General features: G+C 36.6%; 2 protein-coding genes across 2 annotated transcripts in view; both read right to left on the bottom strand.

Annotated features, from left to right (window-relative positions):
* myof (myoferlin) overlaps positions 1 to 5168 on the bottom strand; it is a 50709-nt gene extending 45541 nt beyond the window's left edge. Inside the window, exons 1-3 of the mRNA XM_049464842.1 lie at positions 4839 to 5168; positions 1104 to 1159; positions 831 to 922 (exon numbers count right to left, since the gene is read on the bottom strand). Of these exons, the coding sequence (XP_049320799.1) occupies positions 831 to 922; positions 1104 to 1159; positions 4839 to 4926 (236 nt within the window). The 5' untranslated portion in view covers positions 4927 to 5168. The remainder of the gene's footprint in view (positions 1 to 830; positions 923 to 1103; positions 1160 to 4838) is intronic.
* Positions 5169 to 6810: 1642 nt separating this feature from the next.
* Positions 6811 to 20932, bottom strand: tubgcp2 (tubulin, gamma complex associated protein 2). Its single transcript, XM_007251304.4, has 18 exons — positions 20839 to 20932; positions 19578 to 19754; positions 19272 to 19400; positions 18993 to 19169; positions 18714 to 18873; positions 18244 to 18451; positions 17237 to 17436; positions 16789 to 16978; positions 16396 to 16541; positions 16081 to 16261; positions 15678 to 15858; positions 15257 to 15429; positions 14897 to 15025; positions 10976 to 11096; positions 10671 to 10814; positions 8133 to 8255; positions 7493 to 7656; positions 6811 to 7253 (listed from the first exon to the last, which is right to left on the bottom strand). The coding sequence occupies exons 2-18, from the start codon at positions 19725 to 19727 to the stop codon at positions 7178 to 7180; spliced, it is 2652 nt and encodes an 883-aa protein (XP_007251366.2). The 5' UTR covers positions 19728 to 19754; positions 20839 to 20932; the 3' UTR covers positions 6811 to 7177.
* Positions 20933 to 24850: the final 3918 nt, after the last annotated feature.

Here is a 24850-nt window from a genome sequence, read left to right as displayed (position 1 = left end):
TCTTATTTTTTTCCAGAGCTGTATATTATTACTGTATTAAAAGCATATTATATCAAGTGGTATTTTCTGTATCCCTGCCGTCTCACCAGACAGCAAATATTCAATAATAAAGTCATGTAGGTAATGGCATGATGCCCATTAAAACTGTAAAACAGGATTCCAGGAATGAATGAAGGGAAGTTGAAGGACACTGTTTAAACAAAGTATAACAGCACCATTTAAAAGCACCAATATTTTGTAACTTAAATATAAAAATGAGGTGGAAGGAAATTATAATAAACAAGGGTCCTAAAAAGAATTGATCCAGTTTTTGTTAAAGGCATCTACTGTCCAGCCAAGCCTTTCTGCATTTCTGTGGAGCATTTCTGTTGATCATTACCTCACCTCATCCTGTATTCCCCAACTTTAAATGTGTTTGCACATCTGTGTCAGCAATTGGAACGACTTAAATTGGATGAATGCGCTTATTAGAAGGGGTGTCCACGAGCATTTGAACATATACTGTATTATTATAATTTTTATATATGTATTGTTGTTCTTACTACATTATTGTTACAACATTATAAACAAAGATAGAAACATAAGGCAATGTAAGTTTAGATTTTTGTATATTTAGATACCTGCAAAATAATAGTCTCTTTAATAATGCCACTTGTAGCTGTTCCAGCTAATTCCATTAGCATTAACTGCAATGCATCTGATTTGGTTACAGCGTCCCGAAAATACAGTTACAAAAACAGCTTCAACTTTCAACAGCTCCATATACCTGCACTGTTTATCTAGTATTAAAATTACAGTTCCAGTTCTTAGCACTGTTAAACTGGACTTACTTGTCTTTTCCAATAGTCTCAAAGTCTTTCACAATCACATCAATGAAGGAAGAAGAATCGAGAGGGGAACCCTTCAAATCAAACTCAAGTGTCTGAAAGAAAAAAACATTACAGTTTACAAAACTGTTCAGTATTTACTGAGGAGTTTAATATGCAGCACTGTGTAAAAGCAATAGTGATGACAAGTGAGAAAATAGGATATAAGTTACACACACTATATATATATATATGTACACACACACAGTACATGGTCTCTTTTGAGCATGTGCCTACCTCCTTCCAGACTGGGTTGACTTCACTGTTAATGGAGCGAGTTTTCTTTGTTTCACCTAAAAGAAGGACAAAAGACGTTTAACTTATGGTTACACATTACCTAAGCCTAATCATATAACAAATGTTCTGAACTTGCATTAGGGGCCTGTCAGGGTGTGTCCAAAACTTCTTCCACATAGAGTTAAGCATGGAAGTTACAAACATTTTTGTCTGTTTCTATTAGTAGTAAATAAAGCCTCTGTCAACCTAATCAAATAAATCATTTCATAATAAACTCCCAATGCACATCTTTCATAAAATTAGGAAATAAAAATCTCAATTTAAATTAATCTTAAAATTATTAATCTCAATTTCTGTTAAAAAAGTCCGAGAACTTTATTCATGCCAGGTCAGAAGCATGTCGCCATTTGCAATTAGGAACTGAGAGTGATGGTTCACCTAACTCAACATTTAAAATTTTACAAACAGAGCAGCAATGGAACTATTTTAACTTGCTGAGCGTTTACAACCAAACAGATCGATTTTTCTCATCCTCTTTGAATCAACATATTTCAATAAACAGTGATAATGGAACTGTGTTATAATCGCAATAATACACACAAGGTCTGTGCTATAACGTGTTATATGGCACTGCTGTGCTGATGTACGACCGCAACATAGCAGTGCCAATATTACACGTTATAGCACAAACCTCGAGTGTATTATTGCTTAAGTAAGTTAGAAGAAACTGCATTTCACGAAAAGAACTACAAAGCATGGGGGTGGATATGCATTAGCAATATAGCACAGTGGTCCTCTCACAGTCCTTAAAACTAAATATGTTATAATATTTATAAATAAATATTATGTTAATGTATTATGTAAATGTAAGGAAAAACAATCCTATTACAGAACTACAGGATTTCTGCAAAGAATTTTATAAAAAAAAAAGAAAAATCGAATTACAACTGAAATTGGCATTTTGTTGCTGTAGATGTATTTATAAGTGGGTGTGTCCTGTGAGTTCAGATTCCTCAAACTGATACAATGATTTATATTTTTCCATGGGTGCATAAATGTTTTATTTAATGATTGAAGTATCTGAGATATTCCTTTTAAAATGTTTTTCTTTACAAGACAAGCTTCCATATTTAACAGTGAGTATTTCAACCAGGTCACAGGCAGTTTCTACTGAGAGACTGTTCCAAAACACAGGCATGCCATCACACCTAGGTCAGAATAACATTGTGAATTTAAAGTATTTCCCCAGAATTTTACCATCACACCTTTACTAAAGAATCAGTTATCTAGTCTTGTAGCACCATCTCAAGATAAGCAACTGCCATGCACTGAATAAGAGCAGTAATGCAAATATCCATTCAGTGTTTGAGAATTTGCATCATATCCGTGCGTATATCATGCTGTTTCTGTAAATGATTCAATAGTTAATAGTTGCAAGAAAAAGTATGTGAAGACTTTTTTAGTGAGCTGAATTACTGCATGGATCACTAATACAATGTGGTTTTTAGATAACAGTTGTAGATACTATCTAAATAATTAGCACACAAACCACAGTGCAAGCTGAAAAAAGAGCAGAGACTGGAATGGAAATAAGGATTTCACAGATACTTTGCTCAAAGGCAAGTAGATACTAGGGATGGGACAATGTATCGTATCATTTTGGTTGTATCGCATCAAATCAATATGTGGCGTCAAATACAAATATTTTTACTGAAACATCTTTAGATGTTGGTAAATTCTCCCAAAAACTCCCAATCTGATTTGCTAAAGTTACCACTTCATTACTCCACATGGTGGAGAATGTCTGAAAAAGAAGAACATGTGAGTTTTATAATGGCCAAATTGGTAAAATCAATTATCAAGGATAATGTCAACAGCGTTTATTTTTATTTCGTAGACTGGATTTAGGCCTGATTAGGAGACCTGATAAAAAGAGCTGTATTTTAGCTCAGTAACAGGATTTCTCAGCATTTACTCTGACTTTTTTATTAGTTTTGGTATGAACATGCACATTATTGGATATGACAGATGCTTGTGCACTAAAAATATCTGCCGTATTATTATAGAAGCTGTTAGAAGGACAGTGATGCATACTATTAGAAACCACAAAACACAAAGATCCATATTTGCCAATAAAGTAAGTACATGTTTACAAATCCATGATGAGATTTATTTATATGAGTTATTTTGGGCACCCATGATTATTTTCATGATTTTTCTTTATAAATCATTGGTTTTTCAGATCAGGAAGTTCATCATATAGCAAACAAGCACAATGATATTTGAGAAGTGAAATGAAGTTTAAAGGATTTACAGAAAGTTTGCAATAATTCTCTTTGGGCACCCCAACAGAAAAAATACATCAATATTTAATAGATCCTCCTTTTGCAGAAATAACAGCTTCTAAATGCTTCCTATGGAGTCTGGCGGGGTTTTTTTTTTATCATTTTCTTTACAAAACATCTCCAGTTCAGTCAGGTTTGATGGTTCCTAAGCATGAACAGCCCAATAAAGTGCTTTAAATCACACCACAGATTTTCAATAATAATTAATAATATTCAAGTACTTGCTCCTCTCCATTAATACTTTAGTAAATTTTGTGCAGTGTTTAGGATCGTTGTCTTGTTAAAAGTATCCAGGCCCGGCGCTACTACAACTTTGTCACTGATTCTTAAACATTGTTCTCAAGAATCTGCTGATATTGACTGAAATCTGTGCGACTCTCAACTTTAACAAGATTCCCATTACCTGCACTGATCACACAGCCCCACAGCATGATGAAACCACCACCAAATTTTACTGTGGGGAGCAATAAAGTGTTTGTCCTGTGTTTATGCTGTGTTCTTTTTCCGCCATGCATACCACCCTCCAAATAACTAAATTTTGGTTTCATCAGTCCATGGAACCTTATTCCAAAATGAAGTTGGCTTGTCCAAATGTGCTTTAGCATACCTGGAACGACTCTGTTTGTGGCATTTGTTTGCGCAGAAAAGGCTTCTTCTGCATTATTTTCCCATACCTCCCAGCCTCTCTTTATGCAAAGTGCGCTGAATAGCTGAACGATGCACAGTGACAACATCTGCGGCAAGATGATGATGTAGGTGTTTGGAGCTGGTCTGTAGGTTGACTATGACTGTTCTCACCATCCTTCTCCTCTGCTTATCTGAGATTTTTCTTGGCCTGCCACTTTGAGCCTTAACTAGAACTAGAAATGTTCCACACAGTGAAAACTGAAAGCTGAAATCTCTGATGTAGCTTTTTGTATTCTTCCTCTAAACCATGATGTTGACCAATCTTTGTTTTCAGGTCATTTAAGAGTTGTTTTCAGAGAAGATGCAAAGAGGAGAGGTCAATGAGCTTACCAAACAAGGTTTGTGTTCCAATAATTAGTATTAAATTTATTCAAATCAATAAAATGACAAGGGTGCTCAAATTTATGTTCCAGCCTAATTTTGTTTAAAGAATTATTGCAAACTTTCTGTAAATCCTATAAACTTAATTTCTCTTCTGAAAAATCACTGTGTTCATCTGCTATATGATATATTTAACTAAAATTGCTGATCTAAACAACCAATGATATAAGGGAAAATCATGAACATTATCAGGGGTGCCTAATCTTGGTCTAAACAGCAGTTTAAATGGAAGTTTCCCACAGAAAGGAAGGAAACAAAGTCTAGCACTAGGGTTTTACCTCAGTCCCAGAATCTGCCTCATAGAATAAGTAAAAATCTTTACCTTTAAAGAGGATGTAAGTGATGGGGTCTGGATTTCCAAGATTCTTCTTGGGGAGTCCTGAGGCGGACTCAACAACAACACGCAGCATGACTGCAGTCTGTCTCTTATCCAGTCATAACTCTGCTGCAGCTCCTCTTCTCCACAGTGAAGTGTGTTGAGTTCAGTTCAGTGAGGAACTCTGCTGGTGTGGCTGATCTAACTGAGGGTGTGGATTTCCACCCATTTCCCCAACACTGAGCCTACCTGCACCAATACAACTCACAATTACACCGTTTTAGTGAACAGGAAAACACACTAACACCGTTTAATTCTTTATTTAGAAGCTGGTACTGGTGTAGTTTTGTATTGTTAAGAAATGATGTTTGACCGCATGAAGCTGGTAAATTACTTCCACGAGCATCGCATTAAAAGCGTTAAAATAAATAAATAAATAAATAAATGGTTGGATCAGATTTCACTGCTGTGCCTCGCAACACTCTGACTCCCTCTGCCGGCCAACTCTTCCACTAACCACATCCTGGTGCTCTGGCCTACTTCAGTGAAGCTGACCCCTCATAAAGCTCTGCAATAAAATAAGAGATCACTTCAGTTTCTGAATCTGTTTCTCTGATTTAGCTATTTATAGGTATATGTTTGAGTAAAATAAACAGTCATTTTATTCTATTAACTACGAACAACATTTCTCCCAAATTCCGAAAAAATATTGTCATTTAAAGCATTTATTTGCAGCAAATGAGAAACGGCTGAAATAACAAAAAGATGCAGAGCTTTCAGACCTCGAATAATGAAAAGAAAACAAGTTTATATTCATAAAGCCTTAAGAGTGCAGTCAAACAATATTTGGAATAACCCTGTGTTTTAATCACAGTTTTCATGCATCGGGGCATGTTCTCCTCCACCAGTCTTACACAATGCTTTTGGATAACTTTATGCCACTTCTGGTGCAAAACTTCAAGCAGCTCAGCTTGGATTGACGGCTTTCAATTTGGTAAAATCAAAGAAACTCATATTTTTTATTCCTTTTAGAGCTGTATAATCAAAAACGAAAATGAGAGATATTAAACATTTTATTTGCTGATATTGTTATTTAGAAATTAAACATTTGTTTTTACATACCAGTTATGTAACAAAGCCTCATCTGTGGTCAAACTGCACCAAAGTGGTCTCGTTTGCTAGTGCTGGTCTGTACTGTTAAAATAAATGTTTGTGCTATTTTAGTTTTTGTGTTATTAGGTGTAAATTATTTAATGGATGACATCACACAACCCCTCAGTGGTGTCCAAACCGCACCCAAGTAGTCTCATTTGTAAGTGTTGCGTTTGTGCTGATTTGGGCTGTTAAAATAAATGTTTTAGGCTTTTGACTTAGTTGTCCTGTGGAGACATTCTCTGTAGCCCCTCCATGGGCTTGGGATATGTTTTTATAACCTAACCCTGCTGTAAATTTCTCCACAACTTTATCTCTGACCTGTCTGGTGAGTTCCTTGATCTTAATGATGCTGTTTGTTCACTATTGTTTGCTAACAAACCACTGACGCCTTCATAGGCCAAATTACACACAGCTATTAAATTAAAACTAAGTGACTTCTGAAGGCAATTGATTGCACTGGAATTAATGTAGGGGGTTCAGAGTAAACAGGTCTGCATACTTTTACATGTCAGACTTTTCAGATTATAATTTGATACAAAAAAAAAAAAAAATAATAATAATAATAATAATTCCACTTCACCTTTATGGGCTACTTCGAGTTTGTACTTGTTTGTGGTTGTAAGGTGACAAAATGGGGTATGAATACTTTTGCAAGCCACGGTAAGTGTGGGCAGCAAGGTATCAAGTCATTTCTTGATTTCTTGTCACTTTATGGCCAGTTTGGGAGGAAATTGCAGCACACAGGTAGACATATCACATGACATGACATCAACACACTTATTGAGGAAATATTTACAAACAAATGTTTAAAAATGACAGTTGATCAGATTTGTCACTGAGGTTTATTGCCTTCACATTGTAATAGCAACAAGACTTTGTACATACCCCTTAAATAATGACTTCATGAAATAAAGAATAAAGAAAAACGCACATGATATAACCAGGGCTGAAGTCATTGATCCAATGTTTTAGGAGAGAACAGCTCGCTCATTACGGCTACGCATTTAACAGCAACACAAAAGAGGCACACAATGACCACGCAGCCAAGCAAATACTTTAACTGTACAGTAAAAAAAAAGTTTTGTAATGTTACACACATTAATATTAGTTTATTATTAGGTACACAGTTTTCATTTTTAACATACCATAAGAATAACATGTTGCACACTTTATAAAAGTCCTTAGCATTATTACGCAGCAGCTTTTTGGCTCCTCTCAATAGCCATCCGCTCCAGACGCTCAGTGTAGAATCCATTGAAGTCTAACCTGTAAAAATAGAAATGCATCACAGAGAGCAGGAGACTACACATTAAGTATGTGGTTGTATTTTCTAAATTCAAAGAAAAACTTCTGTCTTAAATGGCAGCTTTAATAAAGAAAAGGAAAACCCTTTCTGAACTTTTAATGAAAGTCAATGTAGATTTTATTCGTAATTAGGTCATTAGTTTATTAGAAAATGTAAAGAACAGTTGACAGACCCTAATGCACAGCCAAGGCCTACAAACCTGTAAATGATGTTGATCATGCTGTGCTCGCAGTCGTTGGTGCTGTAGATACTCAGCTTGTCCAGCAGATCCAACAACAGTGTGCTGAAATTACTGTCAAACTTACTGATCGTGCCTTCAAAGTTCGAATCAGACTGCAGGGATTCCACATGCTCAGCTAAAAACTGAAATCAGAGCAAAAAAAATTTTTTAGGTTAAATGAATTTGCAACAGATTTTTCAGCACCAAAAAAATTTGAAAGACCGAAATGTGTGTTTATAGAAAAGAACGTTTTCTACTAAAACTAAAAATGAAATTATCTGATATCAAACGTGTTGGATGATTAACGGAATATTTTTTTAACAATATATAACAATAAACACACTAAATTCAATCTTATTGCCACAGGTATAGACCCTAGCCATGCAGTCTGCCTTAACAACATTATTGAAAGAAAGGCAGGTGTGGGTTTGGGTGCCCCAATACTTTTGTCCATATTGGGTTGTTTTCACAGGAAAATATCCATAGTGTATGTTCATAAATGTGCAGTGATTTGAATCATAAAATAATACAGCAAAATAATAAGTATTATTCTTTTCTAAACCAGTAAATTTATAATAGGTAATAACATAAAAACCCAAACTCTGTATTAGCCCCTTACTTTGGAGGCAAGTTTCTTTTTTTCAGCTTCCTCAGTGCGTTCATTCCGAGTTGGAGGGCCCTCCATGGTTCCATGTTCCAGACGGTTCATCTCACTGTCCATCCTCATGCTCTGGGTGAATCGCTACAACAAAATACATCACATATTTTAAGAAGCTACTTTTGTGACACTGTTTTTTCACATTTCCATGGTGTGAAATAGCAATCTTATTCCAGTACTTCATTTTCAGAACTTCATCTCTATGCGAATAAGAGAAAAATATAGTCTGTGTCCCATTCTAGCCTACCTATGGTGAACAAGTTTGCAACTTGAATTAGCCTCAAACCAATCACTTAATCATGTATTGTGTTCTGTGAAGGTTGGGGACCATCACAGATGTTCAAAATATTGAGCTGCTGCCTAAAACCTTTTGGTAATAGTTTTGCATATTTTGTGGTGTTTCACAGGTTTTTCTATTTTTTTCTTAACATCTTAACAAAAAAAAATTACTACGAGAAGATGAGGCAGAAGATGAGCCTTATTTGTTTTTAGATCAAAATATTTTACAAACACATTTGGGATATGTTTTTATAACCTAACCCTGCTTTAAACTTCTCCACAACTTTATCTCTGATCTGTCTGGTGAGTTCCTTGGTCTTCATGATACCGTTTGGTCTCTACTGTTTGCTAACAAATCCACTGAGGCCTTCCCAGAACAGGTAATTATACTGTGACCAATTAACGCACAGCTATTAAATAAGTAAGTGACTTTCGAAAGCAATTAATTGCACTGGAATTTACTTAGAGGTTTTAGAGTAAACGGCTGAATTCTTTGCATGTCATACTTTTCAGATTATTATTTGATAAAAAACAAAAAAAACAAGCATCCTTTTTAAGCCATTTCACAATTATGTGCTACTTTGTGTCGGTTATCACTTAAATTCTCAATAAAACACAGTTGAGTTTGTGGTTGTAAGGTGACAAAATATGAAAAAGTTCAAGGGGTATAAATACTATATTTCTGTGTACCTAACGGGAGCAGGTAAAAAACTAATTCCTCCTCCTTATTCGCATAGAGATGCAGTAGTTGTTTCTTAATATTTCAAGAAAACTACATTTTACTATGAGAATATAATATTATTTATTTGAGATCAAAATATTTTCCACACAGATTTCTCCATGTGTCTCTTTATTACTATTTTCTCAAACTGAGAATTATGATAAATTGTGTGTCTGTGTATACATGTCACAAGAAACAGTTATTTGGGCTTCTTTCTCTCTTTTTTTGCCTGTTGATGTGATCACGCCTGCACACTGCATGCTGTCCTTATAGTTTTGATTCAATCAACTAGCCACGTGTTCCATTCAGGAGTAAAGCAGAGGGCTTTAACCAGTAGGGCTGTATGCTCAGTAGGGCAGGGGAGCAGTAAGCAGCTGAGCCCTGTGTTTTCTATAATGACATACTACAGAGTGCCAGCTTGCAGTGTGTTTGCTCTGAGAGTGAAAAGACGTGGAATTTATCACGTCTCGCACCACAGCAAAAGAAGAAGAAAAAAAAAAACGTGAGGAGCCTTAGAGAAGTAAATGAAAACGTTAGGTGTTACTCACAATAATTTTCTGTGATTAATCATGAATTATCACAAGCTAAAATGACAATACTTTTGTATTTTTGGGAGAGAGAACAATGTGTAGTTTTATATGTATTGCAATATAATGCCTTCAATTGGCTTGAGTAAATTTCTCATTTTATTACAATATCTAAATGTAGTTATGCTGACTTATTTTTCGCACTGTAATTAGCATTAGCATTACCCGCTAACCGTGCTAGCTCTTTCACTGTTCAGAGGTGAGTATTATCGGTCTGTCGCCTGCTCCTAACCCTGGCTAGCACTGCTAGAGCAACATTAGCATTACCTGCTAACGGGGCCACTTATGCTAATGCGGGAATCTAAGCTTACTGTAAATAAATGTAAGCACTTTACTCACCCAAATAAACAGGTTTTAAGAGAAAAATCTATGTAGATTAACATCCAAGGCCCGTCTGACTTTAAAAGAAAGTCCTTTTTTATTCGTTTTGTTTACTTAGCTTAGCTTTACTTAATTTAGTTTGCTACCCACCACCACCACCCAGCGACCTGCTGAATTTGAAGTTTCTTAGAGTGTCTCTTAAAATGTGCCTTATAATTCAGTGCGCTTTATGTAAGAAAAAAAAAAAAAAGACAGATTAATAATATACTTTAAAAAACTGTAAATTAGAATCTTATTAGGTTTCATGAAGAGTGTTAGCATCAAACACAATGAAGTTCAACATATAGATAAGATAGGATAGATAAGGAGAGGAGAACTTAATGAGATTTAATCCATATTTTAAACCAGAAATAAAATGTAATCTACCTTCTGGTTTCAGCAGTATCAATGCCTTGTTTACGCCACTAAATAATACCACTAATACGCCACCAGGTTCTGTAAAAGACTGAATGATGGAAAGAAGCTGGGGCCAAACTTGCTCAAAATTAATAATTTGCATTATTTTTTTTTAGCCATTTTGCATTTACTCACCTGCATACAGTTGGTGAACATGACGCAGACAGACATGAGCTTAGAGAAGATCTTTAGAAGTTCAGGGTTGGTCAGCATGCAGTCCTTCAGACAGTTATCCAGGAAACTGGTGTGATGGCAAAGCACATCATCAATATTTGACGCCTGTAGGGAAGGGGGGGGGGGAAAAAAAGTTTTTTTTTTAATTTTTTTTTTTATTGCATTTATCTCACGATTTACCTCCCTTTGGAACAAAATGTTCATATATGGTCACAATGCTACTCTGAATATAAAAAAAAAATCGAACTTGTTTACTCTGTTCTCACCGATTTCAGGTTGTTCTCCATGACGTGCCATGTGGGTTCCATGACTTCAAACATCATGTAGTACTGGATGTTCTGCACAAAGTTCAGCATGCGCTGCCTGAGAGCGAACGCACCAGCAAACCTACATTTCAGAGATTGAAAAGAGCAAGATATATTTAGATATATATTCAGGGATTCCACCTTAAAATGTACATGCTGCAGCTGCTGCAATATTTAATGCACAATGTAAGAAGGTAACTGCTGCCTCATTTTAGTAGGCATGAAAAATTGGAGGTAGGGAGGCAAAGTTAAGCTCAGCTAAGTTCAGATCTAAACCTTGTTGTAAACATGACGCAGCAACAACAACAAGCAATACACAGAACAGAAGCTAAAAACATTTGTTGGTTACTATATCTTCTATGGATGATTTAAACAATTATTTTATAAAATGTTTCTCTGGATTCTGCTGCTTTTGTCCACAACCCAAAATAACTTTGTTTACTTTGTTTTTTCCAATGACAAAATGATTCCTTTTCATTAAATACATTTCGAAAGATATACTCCTATCCCAACTATAATTACTAATTACTCTTGGTTCTATCAAAAATTTCATTTATTTATATATTTGTAAATTTAGTTTTACATAAAATACATTTATTTTGGAGCTCAGAGTGGACCAGCAGACTAAGCGCCATCACTATTATCAGGAGATTGCTGGTTCCAATCTCATTCATGTAGCTTGCCCTCTCTCTAGGTGGATAGATGGCACTCTCTCCCTACATCACTCCAAAGGCAAAGGGTGATGTTGTTCTGCATAAGGCATCTGTGAGCTGATGTATCAGAACCAAGTCACTACACTTTCTACTGAGTGCGCTTTGATGCTACTCTGCAATGTTGCATCAGCAGCAGTTGGAAAAGAGGCTATAGGAGGCATTCGCTAGTCTTAACCCTCCTGGTGTTGTGGAGTCACTAATGTAAGGGGGCGTTCTAATGAGTGAGTTGGGTAATTGGCTTTGCAAATTGGGGGAAAATGGGATTTTAAAAAATTTATAACAACAACTACTTCAAACCAGACATAAAAAATAAACCTATTACCCTATTAGTGGGACCAGTCTTTGGTTCTTGGCTACGACTGAAAAGCATGTTTAGAACAGAGAGAATGCATATTTATGTGCGCATACAAACAAGAAATATGCAATCAATCTAGGACTGTATGTTTGATCCATTACTATACTTCAAAAAATTCTAAAAATGTAAAAAAAAAAGGACAAATCTTGCTGCATAAGAATATAAAAACTTAAAAGGTCATATAACCTTAAATCAATTGTTACAATAAATGGTTCGTTTTACTGTCAAGGGCTTTCCCATAAATATCTGGGTGCAAAATGAAACTGTCAAGTCTGAAGAAGAAGAAGTAGTCTGCTGCTGAGATGTCAGACAATCAATTTATGAAAATGTCAAGTGGAGAGGAGAAAAAAAACTAATTTGAAGAAACTAGTGATGTTCATGACAAGCCCAGGTCAGGCAGACCCTGTAAGACAAGTGTTCTAGAGAAGAGCTCATTGCTCTTTTTTCCAGTGCCAGTCTTTTTTCACTGCATCAGAGCTACATGTAAACTGGTCACCAGAAACCCCTGTATCTACAAGAAGAGTTAGTCAAATCTCACACACAGTGGCCTCCATGCCAGAATTAGTGCTCACAAACCAGCACTGAACAGAAGAAAACAAACAATTTGTGTTGCATTTGCCAAGGCCCACAGCTTGCAGAAAGGATGGACAGTGAAAAACTGTCAAAAGTTAGATTTTTTTAATGAATCATCCATTGAACTGCATCCCAAACACCGCAAATACTACAGAAAACCCCTTTTGGAACCTGCATGGACCCAAGGTTCAAAAATTCAATTAAGTTTGAAGGAGGAAAAAAACAAAATCACGATTTGGAGTCCAGTAATATGGAGGTTTGTAATAAATCTGAAAGAGAATGGCAACAGCCTGAAGCATCAAGAAACGCTTGCTGCTCATTACATTCCAAACCACATGTGGGCAAATTCTTCAGCAGGATGGCGTTCCTTCTCATACTACAGCCTCCACCTCAAAATTCCTGAAAGCCAAGAAGGTCTAGATGCTCCAGAATTGGCCAGCCTCATCACCAGACATAACATTATTGAGTATGTCTGGTGTGAGATGAAACCAAAGAATCTTGAGGAACTCTGGGAGTCACACAAGACGGCTTTCTTTGCCATTCTAGATGACTTCATCAATAAGTTATTTGAGTCAATAACGAAGATGTACGGATGCAGTTTTCCAACCTCCTGGGTGTCATACACAATATTAATACTTTTCCCCTGGCACTGTGGCTTTAAGTTCTGATGTTCATATTGTAGCATGTTTGTGTATCAAAATAAAGTATAATTTCTACCATACATTATGTATTGTATGCAATAGGACTTTGTCCAATCAAAATCTGACCTTTATGTCCTAATTATTAATACAACTCAAAGAATGCTACACAGATTTATTTTGGTATAAGAACTACAATCTACAGTTTTTTTAATATTATTTCCATATAAGCCATTTCTGATTCCAACTGATCCACTACAAGTCTGATCAAATACATGTCAAGTTATTATTTGTTATTCCTACAACTTGGATTAGTGACAGGACTTTTGTCAGGGACCGCAGTGTTCGATCACAAAATCTGTAATTCTGGTCCGTCTTCTCACATCTCACATCTCATGCATCGCTTCTAAAACCCACTAGGGCTGCACGATATATGGTTTGAACATCATCACAATGTGCGCATGCGCAATAGTCACATCACAGGACATGTGGGGGTGTGGTTGTAAACATGAGGTAACCGCATGGCCTCTACATGGCTGGTCACACACAGCCTGCCGAAAGCTGTGCACCTTAGTTCAGTTTTATAGATTTTTTTTTTTTTTTTAGATATTTCCAGTAACAGACGAAATCCCGTTTTTTAAATCCCAGAAAAACGCTCTTATTTACCTTTTAAAAGTTCATTTAAATGCCTGATTAAAGGGCAGATTATTGTTTTTTGCTGTTTTTTTACTCTGGTTTTGAGTAATCGGCTGACTCTAAAGCACTGACTCAGCTTTCGTCAGTCGGAATCTCTGACGCGAGACAGCTCATGGGTGGGGGCAGGGCTGGTGAAGTCACAGGTCCTGCACTGTATAATACCACAATATACAGAAAATAAACTGACAATAAACTGACAGGTTAAATCTCTGAGACAACTTTTTAAATCCTTCCCCTGAACAACTATGTTGAACAATCTTTGTTTTTAGATCATTTGAGAGTTGTTTTGATGAGCCCATGATGCCACTCTTCAGAGGAGATTCAAATAGGAGAACAACTTGCAATTGGCCACCTTAAATACCTTTTCTCATGATTGGATACACCTGGCTATGAAGTTCAAAGCTCAATGAGGTTACCAAACCAATTTTGTGCTTCAGTAAGTCAGTAAAAAGTAGTTAGGAGTATTCAAATCAATAAAATGATAAAGGGTGCCCATACTTTTGCACCGTATAAATTTTAGTTTAATGCATGTTGCACATTTTCTGTTAGTACAATAAACCTCATTTCAATCCTGAAATATTACTGTGTCCATCAGTTTTTAGATATATCAAACTGAAATGGCTGTTGCAAACACCCAAATATTTAAAACTAAAAATGATTAAGATTAATAGGGGTGCACAAACTTTTCTTATATGACTGTATATGGTCATTGCAATGTCAAACTATTCCAATATCATACAGCCCTAAAACCCACATACCTTTCAGCAAAAACAAAACCGACCTTGCTGTCTCAATATTTTCAGAGAAGACTTTACATTCATACTTTAGTGTTATCACTTATCAAAATAGTATCAAATATACCCAATATTAAATTTTCCACCATCACTTCATCAGCATTTTATCTTACCACTTAGCAGAGTGCAAGGAGTACTGCTTGACTGACTTGTTGCTGATCCAAAAATTGCACAGCAGTCTCTCAACATGTTTGCAGTAGAACAAGTGTCTGAACAGCATCTGGTATCTTGTCAGTGCTTTCCTGTTGGGAAAAAGTTCAATGTATGGAAAAAAAAGTTAAATGTATTTTCTATCATTTCAAGTATGTATCATTATTGTGAAGCATCATTATCGATCATTTGAAAGTCGCTTTAGATAAAAGCATCCGCTAAATACAATGTAATGTTGAAAGAAGAAAAAAAAAAAAAACACATTAAACCACTCTCTTATACAGAACATGTATTTGTATACCATGAATTACAAGGCGGTTTACCTGTTGATTATAAGTGATAGTGGCCATTTTACAATGTAATCAAAAGAGAAAGCCTCCAGGCCACTTAGGGCCACATCAGTAGGGTCAGCATTGATTATAGCCTTTTCCTGCTTAGTCTCAATGGCCAGCACCCGCAACAGCTGAGTAATGACATCATGGGGCATCAGGTCAATCTGAAAAGCAGCAGGAACAACAGGAACATTTCAAAGCATTATTACTTTGAACAGGTACCAAAATAGATTGTAAAATAGACAAATAGACCATGCTGTTAATGACAGTTGGTAAATTTCATATGCTGCTTCCATGCCATCTAAAGTCATATTAATAGCTAATAGCTAATGATACAGGAGGGGATATTAAATTACTTCAATTGAATTTAGGTAGCTCTTTAGGCAGAGACAAATATCCTTTAGTAGCTCACCTTTAGATCATCTTTAAAGGGGTCTGTGTTGGCCGTGCTCATTCTAAGAGCCAGCTCCAGCAGAGCCTCCAGCCGAGGAGGGATGATGTCATCAACGGGTTTCTTCAGCTCCTCCTCAGTGAGGTCCATGAAGTGCACAAAGAAGTCTCCCTTGTCCATTAAAAAGTAGTGCTTAATGGACCTTAAACACATACAGAAAATGGTAATTCAATGCTTTCATTGACCTGAAACAACTCAGGACAATTTCACAGATATAGATTAATCCAAAGCCAAGGCTGAAAAGGATTCTGATTGATGATTCATCACTGGCACTGCAATTAAAAGTCCAAGACAGCACTTAATCCACAACGCAAACCTGCCCTCAGACATGCTAATAATACTCATCTTTATGCAGACACTTTACCTCAGTCGTGACACCAGCTCCTTCTCCTCCATAAGAAAGTCCAGAAGGACCTTACTGGCGTAGTTGTAGGCTTTTTCAATTTGTTCCACATATGCTCTCTCTTTTAAGGTGTATAGTACTTCCTTAGCATCTGGACAGGTCACATCACGCCCACATTCCCTTACAACATTCAAGTACTTCCCTAAGGGATTAAAATAATAATAAATAAAATAATCAAAAACAAGGCTCTATGATTCAGTTTGATTCAACATACTTTTGCTGAGAAACAACACAGCTTTTTGAATATTAGCTGGTGCAAGCTCACTTAAGTCTTACCTGTGCTGAGTATTTTATCTGCCATTTTTTGGAGGAAAGATGGGATTTTGTGCTGCACAATGGTGTATCTTTGATCCCAGTATTTATCGTTATAGTCCTCCTGAATCTTCTCCTTTTGAAGCTCATGTTCTTCAACCATGAATTCTCTACCAGAAGAAGAAGATTCAAATGGTCACTCAAATTAAATAACTTGTATAATTACTGATGATCAAGAAATTTAAATTAAAATGAACAGAAGAAAAATGGCAACATTACTTGAGCTGAGAATCAAATACATTTTTGGTCCATTTTGAAATTCTTTGTAGCACAATTATTTTTAGGAGTGTAACTCAAACAAAAGACACCAGACACAGAAGCAATACTGGATAAAAACCAAATGAAAAGGCTCTGTACCCATAAGGGTCTTTGATGATTCCACGGTAGATCCACTTCTCTAGTATTTCAAAGTATGGAACGCTGGCTGCTTTGGTGAGATAGAGACACAGCTCTTGGGCCTGGCTGTCCCCAGTGTAATTAAAAGTGCGGTCATGGAGCAGACTTAATGTTGAACCACCCATACATTCTCCTTTCTCCACTGATGTAGCTGCACAAAGAGAAGAACACAGACTATTATCTAGATCTGTCGAACACAAATAAACCAGAATAAAGATCATTTGCATAGCATTCATAATTCCAAAAGCTTCAAAATGTCTTATGAGCTCCTTTTGAAGGTTTTCAGACAATAACAAGTATGCGAACAAATGTATGAACAGATTTCAGTATGTCAAAACTTCTGATAGACTACAGTTGAATTTATCTAATTATCAGTTACAATTTGTACTGATTGCAAAGACAGACATACCAATGGAGGCCAAGACCTCAATGGTGCGCATTGTAGGCTGAATGTAGAACCAGAGCTTCTGCAGGGAGAGCATGCCCTGCCTGTGTAGGTGTTCGAGCTGGGTCACCAGAATTAGATACTCCTTCATCAAAGTCCTCATTGCAGCAGTGAGAGCATGGTTGACCTGGCCATACTCAAAGGACGACTTCTCCTCTGTGAAGCTGAAAAGTCATTTAGAAGATCATATTAGGCATATGTTGTGACACATTAGAAATATTCTCTTTTGGTTCCAACAAGCATTCTCTGTAGGGATGGAAAACTCTAGGAACCTTAAATTTCGATTCAGTTTTGATTCAGAGGTCTGTGATTATGAAAGAAAAAAAAAAAAAAAGCGTTTAGAATATTTAGGGAAAAAAATAGTTTTTTTTTTTTTTTTTTAATTAATCAAATGATTAATACACAAATATAGAATTGATGATGTTAGGGCAGTATTCAAAAAAGCTACAAGGAAAACAGAAACAAGAAGGAGATTATAATGTTATTGCTGACCAGTGTAATGTATATATGGAGCTGTTTTTAATGTTGTTGCTGTAAGTACTTTGATTTTTGTTTATCTCATGGCAGTTTTGATGCTTTTTAAATGAGAAAATTGTGATGTGCCGAGTGACTGAGTGTAACTGAGATCTTTAATAGTGGAAATAAATGCTAGTGTAGCTGTATTTTCCAACCTACCCTAAAAAGAAGAAATGCGCAATCATCTTTTATTTGTGTCAGAGAGAGTGAGGGAGTAAGTGAGAGACACCGAATGAGAGGGAGAGAGAGAATGCTTGAGAGTCTTCATCACAGCGGTGCTGATACAGTTTGGAGGAAAGTAGCGAATGGCTTGATAGGTAGTTTGCTGGATTAACGTTCATGCTAAACAGCGGGTTTGACACTGTAGAAAACTAAAATGGAGAAAAGTACAGCAAACAGTATAGCTATGGATCAAGACATCTCTATTACAGAGGGAAGTCATCCCTTCTACTAACCGTGTGATTGTGGAGTAACAGGATGCCACTGGTAAGACCCGGTTTACCAGCTCCTTAATAGACATGTCCAGAGAAGGGTCTACTATGAAGGAGCGACTCTGTCGGCCAAGCACAGGCTGGGCTGTGACGTCTCTTCCATCCACACCAATAAGTACGTACAGCAAGTCTTCAACCAGAGCCTGCTCCTGGACAGGCAGTGGCATTGTCCCTGTGAAGACATAATTAATAAACAGATTTTTATCTAAGAATTGTAAAAGTTAAATTAGGTTGAGAGAGATAATGCAATAATGAACCTGCCTAAAAAGAGAAGAAAAACAAAAAATATAAGCATGCAGGCTGAGGGCTTGCATGTGTTCCCCTATAAGCACATAAACACTATATGCACTACTGGCATGTAGCATTGCCAATGGCAGACTATTTTTACTAGTTGTGATTGCACTACACTAAACACATGAAGTTCATGAGCTTACCAATCGCCACAACTGGATCCCCCATTGGTGTAGGACTGGTCATAAAATCTCCAATAAGTGCAGGTCTGTCATACACCCAGTTTGGAAACACAGGAATAGGCTGTGTGGGATTCTTCTTGTTGTGTCTGTCTCTTAGCATCTTACGAATAACTTCAGCAGACTGAAAAATAAAACATTTCAAAGTCAGTCTGAGCAGCTTAACATAGATTTATTATACAATACCATTGCAATGTTTTATTTTAGAGAGGATTAAATGTTGTTTGTTAAATAAGTAAACACCTGGGGAACATTGGTGCTGGCTGTTACATTCCCAAGCTTTTTGCGCAGTTCCTCCAACTCCTGCATTGACATCTTGGTGCTGGTGGTGGGAATACTGAAGGATGTTGTGCTGCTTGATGTTGCATTTGCAGACATCTCTGATCTCTCCTTGGCATTTTGTTGCAGACATTTCAGGGTCTGGGACCAAACACATTTCACATTCGTTAGGTAGGCGTCAAAAAAAAGGTTAATGCAAATACATTACAATATCAGGCAAAAATACATTTATTAAAAGGGTACCTCTTTATCTTCTGTGAGTTTTGAAAGAAGGTAAACAAGTGGATCCAAGTTGCGTGCATTTTTTGACTTCAGTTCTTCATATTTCCTCAAAAAGTCCTCAGGTGTTTTAGAGTGCTCTGCAATCTTAACCTGTAAAAAGACTGCAATTTTAAATCATAGAGCAGCAAAATATATATAACTTACTGTTGACTGAGCTCTTTAACCAAACAACGTATACAGAAAACTTCCAGACATTGCATTATAGCTAATTTTACTACAACTTAAATCACAGCTTATATGCATTTTATTTAATATCCCCATCCCTACCTTAGCACTGTGTGCAGACACTGTAGTGGTGACATATGGAGTCCTGTTCTTCTGCAGTAAATCAATATAGACCTCAGCCCCATCTCCTCCTCGAACATGAAGGAGGCTGAGCAGTTCGTTGACATCATGATGTATCCTGAATTCACTCATGGTGTCACATCGACCACCTGCAATAGCCTAAACATTTTTTGGGGTTATTTAACAACAATTATATGACTTTATCATACATTCTTCTTCAGCTAAAAAAAAAAATCGATAATTGGGGTTATTCAAGAAAAAAAAAATCTAATTCACATGGGAGAAATTTTGAGACCACATTACACTTAAAGAAAATATAAGCCAGGTTTTCCTAATTGCCACAAAATGTACAAATACTGCAAATCAGAAATTCAATGATTTCAGAAATCTTAACCCCCTATGGCATGAATTACATGTTTCTGGAGGAAAAGATAGACAGAACGATAGAACGATAGAACGATAGAACGATAGATAGATAGATAGATAGATAGATAGATAGATAGATAGATAGATAGATCGATAGATAGAAATACAGACAATCTGATAGTATGGAAAAGTGTAATAACCAAAAAAATGGTGTGTTGCCTCAGAGCAACTTTATGTCATAGAGGGTTCAATTGTAGCGTCATTTCTTCTACTTTACTTCAGATACAGTATTGTTAACAGAAATCAATCATGCTTTTTCCCAGTGAATATTTTCAGTAAAGGAATTCCAATAAAATCCCAGCATTTCTCATATTGTACAGTATTAGCAGCTACGACAGAACAGCTCACTGGCTAGCTGGTCAAAGTTAACAGCTTAACGTTACATACCGTTAGAAAACATGGAGCATCAACAGATTCAAAACACTGCGGGGTAGACAGCTATGGTTACCCAACTAGCTAGCTAAGTTAGCTAAATTACATCTAAATTCATTAGAGAAAATGGACACAAATGGGTTCGCAGACTGCAAGCAACACATTAACTTTGGTCAGTTGTTTCTAGCCAACAAACATAACCTAGTTAACTGGCAAATATAGCCAATGTCCTCAGTTAGCTTAGCGTAGCTTACTTAGCTAACGTTACAGCAGCTCCTCTGCCTAACTTTAGCATTAGCTCGTTAGCTGCTAGCATCAGTGAAGGCGGAGGGTTTATTTGACCAAAAACAGGCTGTTGAGTAAAAACAGACATTTAATCAGCTGAAACGCGTCTTAGCGCACACGATATATCTGTAATAAACATTAGAAAAACAGTCAGCCTTACCTCAGTTGCAGAAGCGCGCAGCTATCGTGTAAATAACACTGACATTGCTAACTAACAAGATATCAGAGACTCTTATTATTTTTTCGAAGAACCGCCAAAACGACCGCCGTTACAAAATAAAAGTCTCTTACTTGGAGGATAAAAAATATAGCTATATACTTGAGCTGTTGGGTAGGTAACAGCATGTGCTGCTCTGAGCAGCTGGGAAAATGATAAACAGATGAGTGGGGAAATAGAGGCTAAATGAGGAGATAAGGCTGTAATTGATTAAGTAATTACATTTACAAAGGACAGATAATAGATGAATGATATTAGCTAAGTTACATAAGCAGAGCTCCCCAGAGAACATCTCTTTTAGTATCACAATTTTCCATATTTGTTTTTCTACATGATGTTAATTGTTAAATGTGTTTGTTCTTTACAAATCCTGAAAAATACTTTAAAATATTTGAAAAAAAAGCTTTAATAGTTGAAACATAAAAATACATTACAAAGAGATGGAACTTGGTGTATTTGGTCTAGACAAGACTGCAGTTGCAGTAGAGATTAAGATAAATAACACTGGGCTTTATCTATGCCTGCTACAGTCATCTGCAGTTAATGTCTACAAATTACTAATAATGCTTCTGATTCAGTTATGACCTGACTACAACAAGCTGGATTGACATTTCTGCTGCCTCCAGTATATTAACTTTACTTGGATATTACAGATACTGTATTATTTACAGCATGAGTTGTTTACACCTATGAACACCTTTCCAGTCTAATCTATAAAACCCACTACATTTTTTTCATTTTGGCTGAAGAACCAAAACAGCACAGAACAACTTTCTTAACACCAAACTAAACACACTTTACTGAATTACCTGTTGTTTTCCCTTTTGCTCATATCTTAAATTAGGCTACGTCTACATTAAAAGCCATATTTCTTAAATCAGATTTTTTGCTCAGATCGGATTTGAAGGTTCACAATCACAAATGTAAGTGCCTGTATCTGTGTGTAATGTCAACGAATCTGTCCCTGAAACGTCTCACATGCGCACATTGATACCTGTATAAACGTCAACTTCACCAACAACAAAAAAACATCATATTTAAGAGACGACTCGTAGCTTTATAAAGGTGAAATGGCTGCTTCAGCAGCTCATATGTGGAGCATCTTTTGCTCAAGTGGAGAGCAAACAGCTCATTTGAAGTACATGCTCAGGTCAAGAAGGTGAAAAAAGGGCAGGCGGCTTTCTGCACTAAGAGATGTGTTGATACGAGAGAGAGAAGCAAGTAGCGCATGCGTAAAAGAAAAAAGATGCATGAAATCCGATTTGACCATTCACAATTATGTCGCATGTCTATGGATCAGATATGTATTCTATTTAGGACCACATATGAAAGTGACTCAAATCTGATTTGAAAAAATCTGATTTGGCACGTTCACACAGCCATGAAAAAATCAGATTTGAGTCACTTCAGCCTGGTAATGTGAACATAGCCTTTAGAGGCTTAGGATTAGTGTTAGCAATAACATTATCAGTGTTCAGTATTGACTTCCACAACTGCACAGTTCAACATAGGACACAAATCTATATAAGGCTAAATCTTTGCCTAGTTGATATAATAATGGTAAGTTATCAAAACTTGAAAAAAAAAACCCACAACACTAAAACAACCACCCTAAAACATCTCTTTCAAAACAAACTAACATCACAAACTAAACTGAAAGTCCTTTCTTATTATCATCTATTACTTGTTTACTAGAAGCTACCAGTAAAAGCAGCCACCAAGTTACTAACTCACTAACGGCCTCTTCAAAATAATACGCTGGAAAAACTGACTGCAGTTCCAACATAAGTTAAGTTTGTAAAAATGTTTCATAAAGAGATCAGGGTAGAACATTAAAACCACAGATTTCCCTACTATAACTGTTCTTTCCAAGTGTTTTCTTGTTGAATTTATTGGTTTTATACATTCACAGATTGCAACATTTCCCAAATGATTACATGTCTGTGAAAAGGCCATGGAAGTTATATAAGGCACAATCTCTGCCTAGTTTACAACATGATGGTTAGTGGTCAAAACCAAACAACCACATAAAAAAATTAAAAACTAACACCACAAAACCTGCTTGACAACCCTCCAACCCACTTTGATGATTCTGCCATTTAATGCAACTCTCAGGTGTTAATGATGAAGACATGAAGACAAGTAGTTCAAAAGCATGTAACTATTTTATTAGAGCAAGCTTTCGCACATTCTACCTAGCATCTGTTACACTCTCAGATCTATGTAAATGAGGTGTATTGTGGGGGATTGATTTGTTCTTCAGCATCAGACTGTATGTCAGAGCTGAGCTGTGAATAGAGAGCAGTCTAATATCTGTCCCAGAGCACAATGCATCACGCTACCTCCTGGGACGTTTCTCAGTAGGATTAATGACTCACCGCCAGCATTACAGAGAAAAAAAGGAAAAAAATGAAGTGCCATCTCACCAATTCATTCCACATCCCACATGACGCCCCCCCAATGAGCTGATCTAGTCAGTCCCCCCCAATAAATTATGCTTAAAAAAACACAGACAATGGAAGAAGAATAGAGCTGACTTTGTTGTGCCTCAGTCAAATCCCAAGATCTTGCTAAGATGATTATTAGGCATATCAATGGTAAGAAATGAGAATCACAACAGTGAAATTAATAAAACTTCTCTATCAAATGCTTGTTCTTCCCTCAAATTAAAAATGAAAGTCGAACTTAATAAAGAGACCTCGAAAACATAAAAGAACCAATGCTCCGTGGACATTAATATGCGGGCAGAAAGGGTTTCCTGACATTTTTATGTACCTGAATTCAATGCCAGTGAAATACACTAAGCCTTGTGGTTCTTAATCCTGGTCATGAGACCAGAGTACCTCTGCTTGTTTTAGTGTTTTCCTGCTGTGGGTGTAACCGCTGTGACTCCCCACAACTGTGATATATATCAAGCATACCCTGCACATAAACTTCTGACCACAGCTGTATACTGACCACTAATTTATGTTGAAATGTCTGTTTAGAAACATCCAGGTCACTTTTCTAGCCGTGCATTTTCCAGGTAAATACCTAAAGCATAATCTATGATTTAGCAAAGAACATCAGGTTAAAATGACTGATACAGGCTGTGAGCAGCATGGTTGGAGGAGTGATGGAGTCTGCAGAGTGTCCCATCACTCATCTCAGTATTACTACAGAGAAGACCTGAGATTGACGATGCAGGAAATTAATGCCCTGCAAAAACTGCTAATGCCATGAAATTTTACATAAGCTTCCTGAAAGTTGATATTTGGCCGCACTGTGTTAAGAGTGCTCTACTCTACGGTGTTTCAGTGAGCTTGGCAGTTTTATACAGTTGGAACAGGAGAGTCGGTTACACAACTTTTTTATAAGACAATTTCCAGGACATTTGGAGAGGGTTTAGACATGCACTTCTTCATCCATCTTCTACATATTTAGGCTCTATTCTTTTTGCTCTATAGTTATAGAACTGTTTGACAGTTCATACAGCTTTAGGCTTCCAGGCCTTTAACCTATTCTTCCAACAGCTAATAGATTTTTTCTCTCCCTCCCTATCATTGTCATGTAATGATTTTGTAGTTAAACCCTTTTGACATTGAGTTGTTGAGCAGAGATGTATGAAAGAGGACCGAGACAATTCTCACTTGAAGCCATTCTGTTTCATAGCAGCCAGTCTGCCATGAGTAATAAAGGGCTTTGCAGGTTGCAGTAACCTTTATTATGACCCAAATGTCATTAAGGAGGTACTTATTATCCACTTGAGTTGGCTAATGTTTTGTGAAGATGATAAGCATTGAAGTATTTGCCATATTTTTACCTGACCTACCTTATCAGCAACAGAATAGAAGCACAGATCAGTGGTCTTGCAATTGTTTTCTACATTCTATAAAAAATAAAGATGAACATACCAATGGCTGTAGAAAAGAATGGACTTTACAGCGTCTTTCAAAAGTGAAACCACCACAGTTCC

This window comes from Astyanax mexicanus, chromosome 15, assembly GCF_023375975.1.
Source record: "Astyanax mexicanus isolate ESR-SI-001 chromosome 15, AstMex3_surface, whole genome shotgun sequence".
Taxonomy (NCBI): domain Eukaryota; kingdom Metazoa; phylum Chordata; class Actinopteri; order Characiformes; family Acestrorhamphidae; genus Astyanax; species Astyanax mexicanus.
The sequence above is the reverse complement of the archived record's forward strand: the minus strand, read 5'-3'. Positions and strand labels throughout refer to the sequence as shown.